Genomic DNA, 19234 nt, shown 5'->3' on the forward strand with positions numbered 1-19234 from the left:
TTGTCATTTAGAGCATTTATTTGCAGATAATGACAACTGGTCAAAATAACAAAAAAGATGCAGGTGTTGTCAGACCTCGAATAATGCAAAGAAAATAAGTTCAGATTCATTTTTAAACAACACAATACTAATGTTTCAGCTTAGGAAGAGTTCAGAAATCAATATTTGGTGGAATAACCCTGATTTTCAAGCTCAGCTTTCCTCAGAGTTAGGGAACATTGTCATAGCAGAAGGAAGCAAGTTTTCTTCCAGGACAACCTTGTACTTGGCTTGATTCATGCGCCCTTCACAAAGACAAATCTGCCCGATTCCAGCCTTGCTGAAGCACCCCCAGATGAGTCCAATTTTCAGCTCTGCCCAACACCTGGTCGTCTAATGGTTAGACGGAGACCTGGAGAGGCCTACAAGCCAGAGTGTCTCACACCCACTGTGAAATGTGGTGGAGGATCGGTGATGATCTGGGGGTGCTTCAGCAAGGCTAGAATCGGGCAGCTTTGGCATGAATCAAGCCAAGTACAAGGTTGTCCTGGAAGAAAACTTGCTTCCTTCTGCTCTGACAATGTTCCCTAAGAGGATTGGTTTTTCCAGCAGGACAATGCTCCAAGCCACACAGGCAGGTCAATCAAGGTGTGGATGGAGGACCACCAGATCAAGACCCTGTCATGGCCAGCCCAATCTCCAGACCTGAACCCCATTGAAAACCTCTGGAATGTGATCAAGAGGAAGATGGATGGTCACAAGCCATCAAACAAAGCCGAGCTGCTTGAATTTTTGCGCCAGGAGTGGCATAAAGTCACCCAACATCAATGTGAAAGACTGGTAGAGAGCATGCCAAGACGCATGAAAGCTGTGCTTGAAAATCAGGGTTATTCCACCAAATATTGATTTCTGAACTCTTCTTAAGTTAAAACATTAGTATTGTGTTGTTTAAAAATGAATATGAACTTATTTTCTTTGCATTATTCAAGGTCTGACAACACTGCATCTTTTTTGTTATTTTGACCAGTTGTCATTTTCTGCAAATAAATGCTCTAAAATGACAATATTTATTTGAAATTTAGAAGAAATGTTGTCAGTAATTTATAGATTAAAACAAAAATGTTCATTTTACCCAAACACATACCTATAAATAGTAAAACCAGAGAAACTGATACTTTTGCAGTGGTCTCTTAATTTGTTCCAGAGCTGTATATATAAATTAACACACACACACTGCTGTGCAAAAGTAGAAAATCACTAGTGTTTTCTACTATTACAATCTTGACTTGCATAAAGAAGGAAAAACATTGAGTGAAATAACTCATATCACTCGATTTTCAAGGTGTGGTTTCTGAAGCATAATCAACAAGTACAGAGAAATATCATCTATAAAACTGACAAACCCAGGTCCGGAAAACCCAAAAAGCTGCCTGACAAGGTTGAGCAAGACTTGAAGACAATATCCTTCAGGAATAGAAAAGCAGCATGCATTGAATTGACAACAGAACTGGCAGAAGGCACAGGTGTCATTGTCCATCTATCAACAGTACGAAGGTCACTCTTGAAATCTGGACTTAAAGGATGTGCTGCAGTAAGAATACCTCTGTTAAGAAAAGGGAACAAGACTAAAAGGCTAAAATATGCACAAGAATAGAAATTGGACTATGGAACTGTGGTCAGAGGTGCTTTGGAATTTTGACGGATACCACTTTCACACAGTCAAAATCTGGACAGTTCTGAGGGTTTCAGAACCATTTTGGAAAGTACATAGCTGACTGCTATACTTTTAGTGGTTTCCAATATAAAACCACTTTAAACTTGAATTGATTCAATGTTAATACATTTTGTTTTGACAGACTACTCAATTAGATTCACTGACTTGGCACAGCTCTAATATGTCCACACATTAGAATTAGCCATCATTAATAGGCAAGTTCATTCCTCATAAACCTTGAAATAGTCTTATGTATTGATTTGCAAATGCCAAAAACACTTCAAATCTGTACATTAAATGGATTTTCTTTGATTAATGAAGATTTTAATGATCCTCCCTCCACCAAAAATTGTATTAAAAGAAAAACTAAGTCTGGAGGTGCGAATTAGCACTACAGATTACATTTTTGGGGATATTAGGTAATGAATACCGTGGATGTATTTTAAAAGGATTGGAATTTAGCCTTGTTAAAAAGCAAATAAAAAAATGAAACCATATGCCAACTCGCATGAAATAAATATTAAAAAGTACTGTAAGCATGTCTTTCCTCAATTACTTTTTAATAAGTTAAAGCAAACCAGAAATAAATTTCCTAATAATAACGGGCACAGTTGGCAGTGGGTTCAGGTCAGGGTTGAGGTACCAGCGTCGGGTGAATGTACCCTGTGACATTACGATTAGTTTGTATAACTGATACTGAAACATATATTTCAAACTTATAAATGTAGATCTCAGGATTACTTTTCCGAGCAATTAAATGTGTTCTTGCCGCAAACTCGCAAAGCCATTCACAAAACTGTTGCACTGCAGGTCCCTGGACTATTTGAACACTGGTGTTGAATTCTGATTTGCGACACTGGGGAGCAGTGAGAATCAGAAAGCTGCAACATGGCAGCCAGTAGACAGCTGCTGCTTTTATCTCTCAAACCTGCGTTGAACTACAATCATCTACAATAGTCTACAACTACAGTACACTCTCGCTAAACCCAGATCACCAGCAATCTCAACACTGCAGGCAGAATAAAATGTATGCTCCTAGAAGTTTGCTGAAGTGAGACTTGAATACCATAATTCTCTGGTAAGTAGATTCGTATGTTTATTGAAAGGGTTATTGCTGATGCATGATTTATGTTTTAAAAAAAGGAATGTGCTACTGCATGAAGATGGACTGAAAGAACAAAATCTATTTAGCCTAAAACAGAGAACATGATTTAAGTCTTTAAATTCTTGAAAGAACTTGACTGAGTTAACCCTTGACAATACTTTAAGTGCAGCAGAAGCCAGGACCAGGATACCTACTGTAGTAATATAGTTGATGCTGAATCACTGGAATCCTTTAAGACCCAACTTGACTTTTTTAGTTTTGAGATCTATCAAAAACACAAAAAAAACCACAATATTATTCTGGAGAGGAGCTAAAGCAGAATTGAACGTATTGTATATTATATAATATAGCGGGTTGTATGTTGTCTAGAATGACACTTCAATACCATTATTGTTTAAAAAGCAGATAATAGGGGGCACAGAGCCCTAAATGCTAAAGTCTTCAACTCCTTCATAAGGCCAGCATTACATTTGTATTATTTATCAAGCAGAACTCTTTCCCCTTTTTTTACTGGGTAAAGACAACACAGCGCTTTGGAATTTCAGCTAGCGTTCATCTTGGTAGGATTATATTTTTCTCCAGTTATGGAGTTCAGTGCATTATAACCAATACAGTGGCTCTCAAAAGTATTCACCCCCCTTGGACTTTTCTACATTTTATTGTGTTACAACAAGGAATCAAAATTGATTTAATTAGGAGTTTTTGCCACTGATCAACACAAAAAAGTCCATAATGTCAAAGTGAAAAATAAAATCTACAAACTGTTCTAAATTAATTACAAATACAAAACAGAAAATAATTAATTGCATAAGTATTCACTCCCCTTGCTATGACACACCTAACTAAGATCTGGTGCAACCAATTGTCTTTAGAAGTCGCATAATTCATTGAATGGAGTCCACCTGTGTGCAATTAAGATGTTTCACATGATTTCAGGTTAAATACACCTGTCTCTGGGAGGTCCCACAATTGGTTAGTACATTTCCTAAGAAAAACTGCATCATGAAGACGAATGAACAGTCAAAGCAAATCTGGAACAAGGTTCTTCAAAAGCACCAATCAGGGGTAGGATATAAGAACACTTCCAAGGCATTTAATATCCCCTGGAACACAGTAAAGTCCTTTATTAAGAAATGGATAAAATAAGGCACAATTGTGAATCTGTCTAGAACAGACCATCCTCAAAAACTGAGTATCTGGGCGAGAAGGGCACTAGTCAGGGAGGACACCAAGAGACCTATGGCAACTCTAAAGGAGTTACAGTCTTCCATGGATGAGCTGGGAGACACTGTGCATATGGCAACAATAGCCCAGGTGCTTCACAAAACTGGCCTTTATGGGAGAGTGGCAAAAAGAGAGCCATTGCTGAAAAAGAACTTGCATCAAATCCTGGCTAGTTTTCCAGAAGGCATGTGGGAGACTCTGAAACCAAGTGGAAGAAGATTCTATGGTCTGATGAGACCAAAATAGAGCTTTTAGGCCTCAACGCTAAGCGCTATGTTTGGCATGGTGGTGGCAACATTATGCTATGGAGAAGCGTCTCTCCATCAGGGCCTGGAAAGCTCGTGAAGACAGAGTGCAAAATGGATGCAGCAAAGTACAGAGAAATCCTTGTTGAAAACCTGCTGGTCTGCAAGAGACCTGGGACTTGGGAGACTTGGGAGAATACTTTTGAGAGCCACTGTATTGAGTAAAGCCCTGGTCACTGTAGTTTGTAAATTCATTGGTGTTTATCCTGGTTTGGATGAACCGTATTGTTAGCTTCTCGATACAGCTTTATAATAATCAAAAGGTAGGAGTATTTGGATTTAAATCTTAGTTTAACAGACAGTATGAAAATGAAGCACTCCTGACAGAATGAGTATCTGCAAATTGATGGTGCAAAACCCCTGAGGGATTTGAGTCAGGATCAGCAAGAGCATAGGCAGGCAAGCAGGCAGGGACGGTGGGAGGGAACGAGCGCACATAGATGGAGCTGAAACACATTCTATTTATATAACCAGTCACCATCTGCAGTATAAGGCTGGTGAGCAGGCACCACCACAACAAATCTAAAAGCAATGCCAGCATGGCTCCATGGAGACCCAGACTGCCCTGCCTCATGGCTTATGGGCTTCCCATCAAGGTGTTCACTGTACAAAGCATAACTCCTATGTACAGCAAATATTTGTAGTTAAAGATTGTACGCTGGATCTCTAATAAACTTTCTAATTTTTTTTTTTTTTAAACAAATCTAAGGTTCAACAAAAAGCATGCAACTTAAAATCCACACAACAGGCAAGCATTTAAAACACTGCTAAATCCAATGTATGATAAACAAGAAGGCCTGATTCCAAAGTATCTAACAGGATTAATTTTTTCCAGCCCGAAAAAATGAACCCTGCTAGCATTAGAATGCTAGGCATGCTTAACAAGATGCTATAGCACCACAAAAAGGGAACTGCAAGGATACCTTGTATTCAGCACCTACTGTTAAATAATGTATTGTGGAGATCATCTTTATTATCATGTACAGTAACTGGTATGCAATGCAAGTCATGTGATTCAAGCCAAGCAAAACAAACCGTGCTATACTAACACATTTATGGCGGTTGTTGTACATGGATATTGGTGCCAATTAAAGGTATATAGCAATCTAATAATATATTATACATACCTAAACAAAATCCTGTTTATAGACTATTAATATAACATACATAGGGGTACTGATTTTCAGGCTTACTTTAGGATTTAAAAAAAATATGCTACAAAACTAAGTCAACAGGCATTTTTTACAGTATAAAAAAAAAAAAAATAGCAACAAAAACCTGAAACCCTATATTCTAATCTTGCAATTGTTAAATAAACCTGTCCTGAATTAATATCCCATAAATATTTTTAATTTGCAGTAATTACACTGAAAATTCACACTGCATTCATAAATCTTTCAGCATTAAGTAGGTTTACAGAAAGACTTTACTCAGATAACTAATTAAACAGTTTTAGTGTCTTACATTGACATGCAGTGCCTACAGAAAGTCTACACCCCTTGAACTTTTCACATTTTGTTGTGTTAGTGCCTCACGAGTTTCATGCATTTAAATGATGATTTTTTTCCCCCACTTATCTACACACCATACTCCACACTGTTAAGGGGAAAATGGTTTTATTGAGAAAAAAGTATATATATATTAAAAATACAAAACTGAAAGATCATAATTGAATAAGTCTCCACCCCCTGAGTTAATACTTGGTGGAAGCACCTTTGGCAGCAATTACAGCTGTGAGTCTGTTGGGATAGGTCTCTACCAACTTTGCACACCTAGATTTGGCAATATTTGACCATTCTTCTTTACAAAACTGTTCAAGCTCTGTCAAGTTCCTTGGGGAGCGTTGATGGACAGCAATCTTCAAGTCAGGCCACAAATTTTCAACTGGATTTAGGTCGGGGCTGACCGGACCACTCAAGGACATTTACTTTTTTGTTCCTTAGCCACTCCAGTGTAGCTTTGGCTGTGTGCTTTGGGTCGTTGTCATGCTGAAAGGTGAACTTCTGTCCCAGTTTCAGCTATCTTACTGAGGGCAGCAGGTTTTCCTCAAGGATTTCTCTGTACTTTGCTCCATTCATTTCCCTTTCTATCCTGACAAGTGCCCCAATACCCGTCGATGAGAAACATCCCCATAACATGATGCTGCCACCACCATGCTTCACAGGAGGGAGGTGTTCTTTGGGCAATGTGCTGTGTTGGGTTTCCGCCAAACATAACTCTTTGCATTTAGGCCAGAAAGTTCCATTTCAGTTTCGTCAGACCACAAAACTTTTTGCCGCATGGCTACATAATCTCCCAAGTGTTTTTTTGCATACTTCAAACGGGATTCAAGGTGGGCTTTCTTGAGTAATGTCTTCCTTCTTGCCACCCTACCATACAGGCCAGATTTGTGGAGTGCTTGGAATATTGTTGTCACAAGCACACTTTGACCAGTCTTGGCCATAAAAGCCTGTAGCTATTGCAAAGTTGCCATTGGCCTCTTGGTAGCCTCTCTGATCAGTCTCCTTCTTGGTCGATCATCCAGTTTGGAGGAATGGCCTGAACTAGGCAGGGTCTTGGTGGTGCCATACACCTTCAACTTCTTAATAATCGTCTTGATTGTGCTCCAAGGGATATTCAAGGCCTTTGGTATTTGTTTATACCCGTCCCCTGATCTGTGCCTTTCAACAACTTTGTCCCGGAGTTCTTTTGAAAGCGCCTCAGTGCTCATGGTTGAGTCTTTGCTTTGAAATGCACTACCCTGCAGAGGAAACCTACAGGAACTGCTGAATTTATCCTGAAATCATGTTAATCACTACAATTTAACACAAATTGAGGGCACTTAACTTGGTGTGTGATTTTGAAAGCGATTGGATACACCTGAGCTAATTTAGGCTTGCTATTACAAAGGGGGTGGACATTTATCCAACCAAGCTATTTCAGTTTTTATTTTTAATTTTCTACAAATTTCTAGAATATTTTTTTCACTTGGAAGTTGTGGGGTAGGATGGGTAGATAAATGAAAAAAAAATGTAATGCATATTAATTGTAGTGTATAAGGCAACAAAAGGTGAAAATTTTGAAAGGGGTTGTAGACTTTCTATAGGCACTGTATATATGTGTGTGTGTGTATATATATATATATATATATATATATATATTATAGTAAGACTACTCTGACAACAGAGTAGAATTCAAAAGTTTCACAAAATAAACAAAAAAATCTTAATTCCATCACAGAGTACTAACTAAACAGAACATTATTAACGAAATAACATGACGGCTAAGCCCTTTACCAAGACCAAACATGTATACTCTTCAAGTATAAACACAGGCTCCTCACAAAGGTCTCTCCACAGGCCTTAGCCTTCACAGACACTGACATGCCTTACAGCTGGAACCTTGATCGGCCAATCGCACTTTTTTTTTTTTTTTTTTTTTTTTAAAAACACACACTGTACTGTTTTTCCCCCCGTGCAAACAAACAGGATCCTAGCCTTGTAGTGTGTACAGGTCTGCAGTGCTGAGCATCAAGTACTGGTAAAGTCTTAGAAACTAATGGGGTCTAGAATGGTGGCAAAACTACAGCATTAAACAAAGGAGATTTGTGAGAAGAAACATCTCTTAAGTGTATTCAAGCCTATTAAGCACATATTTGTTGTTAAAAAGTAAACTGACAGGGTTAGTTATTATTTCACATTTGAACAGTAGCGGTATTTAGATCTGCCACTCTTTAGATCAACTGAATGGTCCCCCAATAGACAACAGCAATATTCACGCAACCCTGATTTTGTGTGTGTTAACTAGCAATGAAAGCTTTGATCTTGTCTGACAGTCCGGAAACTACCAATGACCGTTCCTTTAACCTTTGACATGGTTTCATCATTTTACCACCTCTTCCCATGTACCAGTGATGAGTGACAGTTGTTCAATGTGCAATGTAAAATATTGAAAGTGTGGTATCTTCCTGGTCACATTAGGTTCTGCTTTGATCGCGCTGGGGAATTTTAAATCATGTGAGATGTCGTAGACAACTGGGTTTAATGAAGGCAGATTTGAATTACAGACATATGGCAATTCATCCATTGTTTTCCAGCAATCCACTTACAAACATACCTAAACCTTAATTACAATCTTTACAAATGTATAAAACTCCCACTAGAAGTCATCTTTCTTGCAATGTGATTTGTCATACATATGTGTGAGTGAAGTCATAAACTCCACAGTTGCTGCAGATTTCTGACTTCCCATCCAAAACTCTGTCATTGTACCGGAGTGTTTTCTCTTATATTATATACATAGATTTTAATAGAGCAATGTAAAAGTGCCATTTTTACCATGGCACTGAAAGAATGGTCTATTGGCATGGCAGTCAAATGCTGAATAAAATTAATTTCAAGGTATTTTCTTATTCCAGTGTGTTGATTGGACACCTTGAAGCAAGGAAGAGTTTGAAGAGGGTGCAAAAGTTGGGAGACCAAGAGGTAAAGAAGGGCCCGCTTTAGGGGAAAGAGAGATGCCTGGAGAACATGAGGTGGAAGAGCATGGAGCAGGGTTGAATTCTGGTGGTGGTGGTGACCACATCTCTGCATTGGGGACCTGTGGACCCACAGAAGTGCAAGCACCAACCTGCAGAAAGGCCTGAACCTTAAACTGCTAGCCATGTCAGCCAACTGTGTCTCCACCCGGCTCATGATCACATTTGTCTCTTGCTGGAGCTGCATGAGGCGTCCCACGTTGCTGTGAACATCTTCAATCGACTGTCCCCTGGGCCTTTGAGGCATCCCCCTCCTCAGAGACGCAGGTTGGTGTTGGGGCACAGAGCTGGCAGCAGTTGAACATGGGACAACTGGAGGTGGAACAAATAGATGAGTAGGAGACCCTATGGGACACTCAAGGGCTGGAGGTGTACAAGAGACACTTGATGAAGGCAGTGGCGATAGTCCTCCTTCCTCCTTTGGCACACTAATCCCTCTGACTAGATCTTGAATCTCTTCCTTCATAGACTGTGGTAGTTGCCCTTCCTCCTCAGACACAGTTATTATTCTGCCAGGCTCCTGTGGTTCATCATCATCATTGTCCAAGTCTGTTATAAAATAAAAGTTACAAAAGAATCATTATAAAAAGACTCCAATGTATCCAAAATGTGTCATTTTGGCTGGAAGCATGGTTTTATTGTTTACTATTGACTAGTGCCACATACCATAATCAAATACCTACTGTATGATTTTAAACAACTTGGGTTATCAAAGACACATAAAACATGTTAATTGGTTTGACAGGTTTCACGCAGTTAGTTTTTTTTTTCTTAATTTCTGATCAGCTGAGGTAAGCCATGTGAATAAACAGACGTCAGCCATAGCTTACAAACCACTTTATCGGCACAATTCTTCAATAAGGACCTAGAGGAGGGTCCAGGACTAATTATCTTAATGACTTGAGTGATACTGTCAACTGATTCACTATTACACATCTCTTTGTCACCGTTAAGAGGAAATTTGCCAACAAGATGTGTTCTAACATATTACTGACATCCAGCTTGCATGCACTCAGCATTGTTTACCATACTCAGTCGTGAAAAGATTAATGCAACTGATCAGAGAAGAAACAGTGATCATTTTCAATGACTAAGTGGTAAAGCCTCTGAAACATATGGCACAATAGTAACATGACAGACACAAAAACATTACAGCCCAGTGAAAATGACATTTCGAATGTTAATATTAAGTTTTGCTTTGTGTGTTTGTGGGGAGGGGATTGGTCAGTAAATCAGGCCCCTACTCTACACAGCTTCATATGATGGCACAGAGCTGGTTTATCCCCTGCTCTGTGACAAACAAGCATGCATTTTACGACTGGATGGAACATTTTGGTAATGTATTTTGTCTTCCAGACAAAAAGCACTGACCATGATTTCTAGATTGATGCGCTTCACTTCCGTAACTTGCTGGTGGGAAAAATAAATTAAAAAATGTATGTATTATGGGGTCATGGAACAGTATACATACCTTGTTTTGTTACACTATTGACTCTGTGTACAGTGTAATAGGCTATGTGGAATCCTCTGAAGACATGCAGGTTAAAGGTTGCGAGAATCCTCTGGTCCCTGGGAGTCAGTGGATCTGACAGTGGAGATCCATCTGGAGCCGAGGAGTCATGGTAAAGGGCGTTTGCCTTCTTCCTGACATTGGCACGAATATCAAACCATCGCTTCTGCACCCCCAGTCTACTGATCTTGGCAGTGATCTCCTGCCAAATGGCTTTTCTGGCAGGACAAAGTTTACTGGCATTTCCAAATAAATGCCTTTGACCTCAGTAACAAGAACGTCATTTTTGCTTGCTCTAAATTTAGGCTTCCTCCGCCTCTCTGGAGCAGGGCTGGCTGAAGAAGCACCAGTAGCATCTTCATCTCCTAAAGACATGTTTCAAGATTTTGCATCATTCAAAAAAAAAAAAAAAACGCAGCAGTACTGAATATACTTAAATTAGGAAAGTTAGACTGTGTTTAGTTAAATTATTTAACACATTTAAACTTGAACATATTGGGGTTTTGTTTTGTTTTTTTAAACAAATCAAAAAAGCCCTTGTGAAAAGCCCTCTGCTGAAGTTGTTTTATCTGTGGATGAGACTACATGGGTACAACATGAACATGTATATGTGAAAATATTGAAAAAATAACCTTACACTTTTCATATCCTATTGTATATACACTGCAGCAGACCCTATATTTGAAAAGCATGTCTTTGACCACTTCTCCAGATAAGCTGCGTAAAGGGTGTTTTACGCATAGAAAAAATACAAATGACGCAAGATATTTACATTTAATGTGTAAAGAGTATGAATAAAAATTTTGTTGCACAGCTTGAGTTTGCATGTTACCAAGCTTCTTGTATTTCCTTGGCTCCTAGCGTTTCAATGGTCTATTGTGAATATACTGTATGCGATAGTTAGAGAAATGATGGGACAGTTTGTAGCCTGGCTGTGTAAATAAATGTATGTACTTTTTCCAAAAAAAGAAATATTCTGATAAATCTTTGAATTGAGCCCAACATTATCATCACTATACATTTGGATCTGCTTTTTTTTCTATTCAGGACAATGCTAGAAGAATGCATAGAACTATAACTAATACACAGAGCAAATTTGATATGTGTGGATAAAGATTTCCTTTTATTGTACAGTACAGCAGAAATGGAAACTGCTGAAATATGGATCAGGCCTGACACCTAGTGAAAGGAAAATGATTAACACAAGAGCTGAGAATGCTCTTATTCCATTCAGATAAGGTACTTACCCTGTACATGCATGCATACAGTACATGTTGCTGTCCTGGCATAAAAAGCACATCCCTGAAAGCTTGTAAATCCAAAATTGTTCAGCACGCAAAGAAATGCCAACACAGACATCAAATCAACACTCACTGCCTTCTTGACTGTTGTTAGATTGGCCTGGACTCCAATGAAGACATTATATGTTTGGCCATCATTTGTTCATGCACCCCTCCTGTAATAGAACTTTCAAATCCACCACTAAATCCTGATTAAACTCAACACAAAATATCCCAGTTTCCAGAGCTGGTTCAGCCTTTGCTAGTTCTGCTTAATATTTTCAATGCCAGTTTATAGCCTCAGTATGAGAGCTTAATTGCCATTGCTTGTTACTGAATTATAAAAGGTGAGGGAAGGGCAGTTTTTTTTTTTGTTTGGAAATCAATACATTAATAAATTGGTGTGTTTTGAGTCATTTCATACCTGGTTAACAAATACAGCAATTACTCTTAAAATACTAGTGTCAGCACACCTCTAGTATTAATGGCAGTATTTCAATTGTTGAATCTTCAATTAAAGAAATGTCCATGGTTAAGTACCACTGAACATCATGTAACAACCTATCAAGGATATACAAATATGTAGTGTGCATATACAGAATTCATTATGCATGCACAATACATTACAATATAGGATGCTTTACAACTAACTTCTGTGTAAAAACAACCTTGTTTATCTATGCTAAAGATCATGAAATTGTAAATCCACCAATATATTCATGAATGAGTTAATAAATATAGTGCATTAGGTGTTTTATTATTATTATTGTTATTATTTAGTGTAATTAAACATTATTTGTTTTCCTCATAAACTGGTTATTTTGAACAACTTCAGTATCTTTACTTTTTTACACCCTGAAACCAAATTTCTAGGGTCATTCCAAAAATGGGAGCCCTTATGTGCTGATAGTGCCTGTCGTTCAGTCACATTCTACATGCCTTGATTTTGCACCAATCATCACCAAGCTTTCATCATATACTTCTAGCTACCTATTGACATTTTAAATTGCATTTGGGTATAATGAGGCAAATCCGTAACTCTCAGACACAGAAATTCCGTGAATCAGTGCCTGAAGGAGGTAATATTTGAAGAAATTCTTAGCATTCTGTGGTGATTGCCTTAGAAAGAGGGTTTTACAGAGCTCTACAATGCATTACTACTCAATCCTCAATGATCTTTAGGAATGGGCTTCACAATAAGTTCATAATAAATTGATTTTCTCATCTATATCACTGATATACAGTTAATCAGCATTTTTTCCTTACACTCATTCACCTTTGTGTATCGGTTCGCATTTCCTTTTCAGCACAACACACTTGAGACGTCACACAAGGTGCCACCTCGGGCATCTAGAAGTGGGTACTGCTTCTCAAAGCTGTATCTACTGGCACTGCCCATAAGACTATGCCCAAAAAGGCAGTTGCAGTTGAAGAACTAAAGGCATTTCTATCTTCTATAGGAACACAGGACATTTTACAAGAGGCCATCCGTCCCGTCTGTGCTCGTGATGTTCCAAATAGCGGATTGATGTCAAAACTTTATCACGTTGGTCTTAAAGGATCTAAGTGATTCAGCATCTACAAGATTAATAGATAACCCATTCCATACCCTCACCACTCTCGATGCGAAAAAGTGGCGAAAAAGTGGCCTCTTCCCTCTAATCCCACTCTAAATGGTCGAAAGGGAATAGGATTGCTTTTGACAGCACCAAAACGAATAAATTGACACCCTTTATACAGCCTGGTTCAGTTTGTTAATGTTAAAAGGGCAAGGTCGAGTTCCGTGTTCTATTTTTTATGTCAAGTGGTCACCATGCTTGTCATGCACCGCAGTGCCTTTTAAACCTGTTTTACTCTGGGGGGAAAAAAAAAAATGTAACAGTTTGTGTAAAACAAACAGCACGTGTGAAAATAAAATGGACCCGACGAGCCCGACAAGCACTGAATAAATGGACCGCAAAGGGTTAATGTATATGTTATGCTTAAGAACATAAGAACATAAGAACATAAGAAAGTTTACAAACGAGAGGAGGCCATTCGGCCCATCTTGCTCGTTTGGTTGTTAGTAGCTTATTGACCCCAGAATCTCATCAAGCAGCTTCTTGAAGGATCCCAGGGTGTCAGCTTCAACAACATTACTGGGGAGTTGATTCCAGACCCTCACAATTCTCTGTGTAAAAAAAGTGTCTCCTATTTTCTGTTCTGAATGCCCATTTTTCTAAACTCCATTTGTGACCCCCTGGTCCTTGTTTCTTTTTTTCAGGCTGAAAAAGACACTGTCAATACCTTTTGAATTTTGAATGCTTGAAATTAGGTCGCCACGTAGTCTTCTTTGTTCAAGACATAGCCCCTGTACCACAGAGATAACACGGCAAAGGAGATAGCTGCTTCCGCATCCATTTTCTGTTCTGAATGCCCCACTCAAAGATTTGTGACCCCATAAACGTCCTTGTTTCTTTTTTCCTGGGGTCGACACTATCAATACCTTTTAGAATTTTTATGCCTGCAGTACCACGTAGTCTTCTTTGTTCAAGACTGAACATTTGCAATTGGTATGATCATGTGAAAAATACATTTTAACATTACTTCCCTTGATTTAAATCAACACTTTCACAATTATCCGACATCTTAACCATTCCCGAATCCATGTACATGCCTTTCCTATAGAACATTGCCTAGTTTGAGACATTAATCTTTTGTGCGGGGTCAAAAGCTCCTAGGTCTTTTTCATAGACCATGTCATGTCATATGCTTCTCCAATTATCCACTATCGATGTTGCATCCTCAAAAAAATCAAGCAAGTTATGCACGATCTCCCTTCCTAAAACCATGTTGACTGTCTTACCCTGTTACCATATAGTTAATTTTCCATTTTGGCATTATTATAGTTTCCATAAGTTTGCATATAATGTCAGGCTTACTGGTCTGTAGTTACCTGGTTCAGTTTTGTTTCCCTTTGTGTGATCTGTATTACGTTTATTCCAAATGTCATTACCACCCCTGTGTGCTGCCCAGTTGGTTGCCTTTGTAAATAAACCTGTTTTACTCTGGGGGCGTCTGCAAATTTAACACTTCTGCCTACTATATGCTAAAGAAAAAAAAATTATGTTGTCAACAGTAAAAAACTTGTGTACCTAACTAAACATTTCCATCTCTGAGGTTTTTAATCTAATCACTGTTGTGAAAATAAAATTTCTCTCTTGGACCTGAATTAATCTGTGTGTTTTCTTTTTGTCAATGCCTGACAAGCACTTAATAAATGGATGTTGCAAAGGGTTAAATGTATAGGTTAGGTAATTTCCACCCTTTCTATTTCAGTCCTTCGCGCTCCGAGTTGAAATCCCCATTAGTATGGGACGCATTTCTAATGTCAATATATAACAGTTCACCGTCTATCTCCTCCTTACTACTCTGTACTCTTGATCTCTGTTGTTGAGTCAGCTGATAAATTTCAATGTTAGTATCATTTTATTTAACATTTTGGAATATGTGGTTAACTATCAAGAGAAAAATAATTATCATGCCATCGACCCGATGAGAAATACATGTATCCTGAATCATAACCAAAAACTACCTCTAGCCCACCATATGGTTCTTGCATATTGAAAGTGTAATTGATTGCTGGTATGAAAATATGCACCTCGTCACTGAAGTTTTTAATTTCAACAAAACAGCAGGGTGCGAAACAGACAGCAATTGCTGCAGTGCCCAAGCTGACAAAATAACTATCATGATGTTTTACTGTTGCCATTTTTTACTGTGCACCTCCTCGCAGTAAGACACAAGAAAGATGTACTGTATCACTGGTTAATGACAGGCAAATGGATGGAGGGATGCTTTTACACTGCACTTCCAGAACTTTCAATCACATGTGTTCACTGGCAGAGTCATTTTGGAATATGTGGTTAACTATCAAGAGAAAAATAATTATCTGTGTGATCTTTCAGTCTGTGAATCATAACCAAAAACTACCTCTAGCCCACCATATGGTTCTCATGCATATTGAAAGTGTAATTGATAGTGCTGGTATGAAAATATGCAAAAACATTTATAAAAAAAAAAAAAAAAAAAAAAAAAAGAAGGAAGGAAGAGCTACCTAAAGTGGCAGAGAAGTGTTCTAGGGCTTACCTAATGTTCAGGTAAGAAATGAGTGCACAAAAATTCATCCCTGACAAAAATACTAAATAATAATACAGTAATAATAATGTTACAGTTGTCAAGCACAGTACTGCAGAAATATGAAGTGAAATATAATGCAAACTCCTCTATTAACAAAAAATGTATCCATTAACAACAAAACAGCATACCTTAAATCGAAGTTGAATTTACTCAAGGACAAAAAACAACATACATTAAATGAAAATTCAATTTACGCTAGGGTGCGCAACATCATCTGAGCTGTGTACTTTTGATCGTATCATCATCATGGGGGAAAAAAATATTTCTATATTTTCAGTTTTTATCTATTTCCTTTGCATTTTATTAATCATGTCCCTTTTCAATAAATATGATTTTTTTTTCTTTCAAATGCATACATTCAATTAAACCATAAAAGGGCCTAAAACATTACCTTTTTTATTATGCACTGTTCAATAATATGCATTTTCAATTGGCATTTCATTTTCAATGGCTGGGTTTAAATGCACATGAAAATCAACTCTACAGTCTTACTGTGACATTGTCACGCAAAACAGTAAAAGTTCCTTTGGCAGCGTGACTAAGGGCTGGGTCAATCGCTTTCTCACGATAAAAATAGCTGTAAAACTCCATGTAAACCAGAGCAAGAATCGTGCTTGTGACTCCCGAGGTTTCAGCAGTCAGGATCATGTTTTACTTAATACCATGTAATTTCCAGCAAAAAGGCCGTACAAAACATAGACCCCCCCCCCCCACACACACACACACACACACTACATTTACGAACTACTTCAAACGCCAGTACCGCCACGGTTATACTCGTAGCTACAACCGCTGGTACATTTTAAACACCATCAATATTAAAATCAAAGCCAAACTATCGGATACAACTCAAAAGCTTTATTCAAGCACATCATATCAAACATCTGCATAGCCGAAAAGCCAGATTTAAATGAACAATTAAACGTAAAACCCCTAACTTACCACACACTACTTAAAAAAATGAAACTATAATAAAATTAACATTTCGAAAGAAACTAGTGTGTAAACAGGTATAAGCACATACAAAACTGTAAAAACAAAAGTAGTTTTTAATCTAAAATGAAAGTAACAAATGGTTTCTCTTGCGTGTGTGTCACTGACAGCACAGAATCGAGGTTCAGCTGCTGCAGCCTGCAGCTTTGCAGTATTGTGATCGAAATGTTTCTGCCGAAACGCTGTGGCTAACTTCATGATGAAATCTCTCCTACCTTGTACAAAATGAAGGAACTGATGGATGCCAGGTCCAGTAGAGATAACAGGCTTGTATGTATGTATGTGTGTGTGTGTGTGTATATATATATAAAAATTGTAAAAAAAAAAGTGTACTGTAAAAGGCGGTTCTAGTGTTAATGAAATGTAACTTTCAGATGTTCCACAAACATGAGTTCTAAGTAGTAAAACTTAGAAATTATATTTTATATATTTGTGTGTGTGTGCCGTGCGTGTTTGTGCATGTTGGAAAGGTATCCAGACAAACAAGCTAATACACGGCGTAACATGTGTCTTGTTCAATGTTTTTAGCTTCATGGAAACACATGCAAGCTCTCCTCACGATATTAAAAGTTGTTCTTTCCCTAATTAGTATGCAGACAGGGACATTTAAATACCCCCTCTCCTAAATCACTATGATTGCAGTAATTTGCATCCAAAATCATAACTACATGGAAACGCAATTGCTGAGAAGTATGGCCAAAACATTGTGAGGAAAACGGTTATGACTTATCCATGTAAACACCGTCAATGTGACATGGCTCCATTAATCAGCTGCCTTTATACTATTATAGATGCAATCAAGAAGGAATTTCCGGAACGGTCAGGCATTTCAGTCAAGCATTTAAACATCTGTGCAAACGTGGTGCAGAGGCACATATTGAAACTTAATCAGACTGTCCATCCTAACTAGTGAATACTAGGAGTTATAATACAAAGTATATGTTACGTTTTATCACAATAAAAAAGGGCTTCTGTTTTAATATTCTGTAGTGTCTTCTTGAGGTAACAATAGCAAATAACTGCGAGTGAATGTAATTTTTATTATACTCTATAGGTGTTCAACAGATAGAAAAGTAACTTAAAAATAGTACATTTTCTTACCAAATAAAACACAGTGTAAAACTGAGTTTTCAGAATAATATTGTTCATGTCCTTGAACATGTGGTTGTGCTGCTACTTGGTTACTGCACTAATTCAGATAAAAAGTGCCAAGTATTAAACAACACTTTATACAGAATACAATGATTCATTTTAAGAAATACAAACAGCCACAGAACCAGTACCTTCTCCAGTAGACCAGCATTACACGGGTATTATAAAGCTGTACTAGAAAAGTATTACAGAACAAGTACCACAAAAGTACTTGAGTTTCCTACAGAATCTGTCAAAAATCATTTGAAATCTTACTTTTGAGCAAATATCCATTTTTGCACATGCCTTTAAATCAGTTTAATAGAGAAGAAAAGATAAGAAAATATCGGGGGTATTGTTTACCATTATTGTATCTTGTTTATTTACTATAATACCAAAGGTAAACTTACTGTCTTTAAAATAGTTTCCACTTCGCTTCAGTGTTATTTAAAAGCATTGACACTGCTGAGGCACAGAAGGCTAGACATCCAGGACATAAAGCACTCAGTTAGAAAGTCATGGAAACAGTCTGCAAACAAATGTTTCAACTTCAACAATCTTCTTTGTGTTACAATAATAAGATGATGGATGTAGAAACGGTTATCTCACCCGTTTCTTTTAGTTATCTATAGTATTTGGAATTAATAACTATAATAATAATAATAATAATATAGGCTAACCCATGATGTCCTATGTAAAATGTCCCACCTGTATATTTGTCTTACATGTCTTGCCTCTACATATCAACTTGCCTGTAATTATCAATGGAACTATCCAAAGCTTGTCTGTTGAGTGTCAGTTTTGGGTTCCAACTAAAGTTAGCTGTAATTAGCTAAACATGCTGGCAGACAACAGCAAGCCCCGGTTTCCTCGATGGAAGTGGGCGAGGCTGAAGGGAATGACTGACACTATGTGCTTGCACAATTCAAGTAAATGTATTTAAATAAACTGTGGAGCAAAAGCACACTGCTCAAATTAAAATCTGGTGCATCCTAGCATAAACTGAATTTCAACTTGAGGTATACTGTTTTGTTGTAATAGATCTTTCTTTTTTGTTAATAGTTGTCCATATCTTCAATGTATAATATTGCTAATATATAGACAATTCAATCACCACTATGGTTTTGTAATTCTGTGTTATCCCCCCCCCCCAAAAAAAAAATAAAAATAAAAATGAGCAAGTAGCTATGACATAGTTCAAGTAGCTGCTCCCTGCGTTATGAAATGAGTAGGAGAGAACACAATAGTGAACAAAACTATTTTGAGAAGTGCATTGATTTTGGTTTACATTTATTTTT

General features: G+C 37.7%; 1 protein-coding gene across 4 annotated transcripts in view; it reads right to left on the minus strand.

Annotated features, from left to right (window-relative positions):
* Positions 1-19234, minus strand: part of LOC121322889 (protein FAM207A-like) — an 84851-nt gene that overhangs the window by 61645 nt on the left and 3972 nt on the right. Inside the window, exon 3 of one of the 4 annotated variants that reach the window (XM_041263402.1) lies at positions 8334-9392. The exons of 2 other annotated variants lie outside the window; for them this stretch is intronic. In XM_041263402.1, coding sequence (XP_041119336.1) covers positions 8569-9392 — 824 coding nt within the window. In that variant the 3' untranslated portion in view covers positions 8334-8568. One more of the 4 variants, XM_041263404.1, reaches the window with a different exon arrangement.

The sequence above is a fragment of the Polyodon spathula genome, chromosome 11 (assembly GCF_017654505.1).
Source record: "Polyodon spathula isolate WHYD16114869_AA chromosome 11, ASM1765450v1, whole genome shotgun sequence".
Taxonomy (NCBI): Eukaryota; Metazoa; Chordata; class Actinopteri; order Acipenseriformes; family Polyodontidae; genus Polyodon; species Polyodon spathula.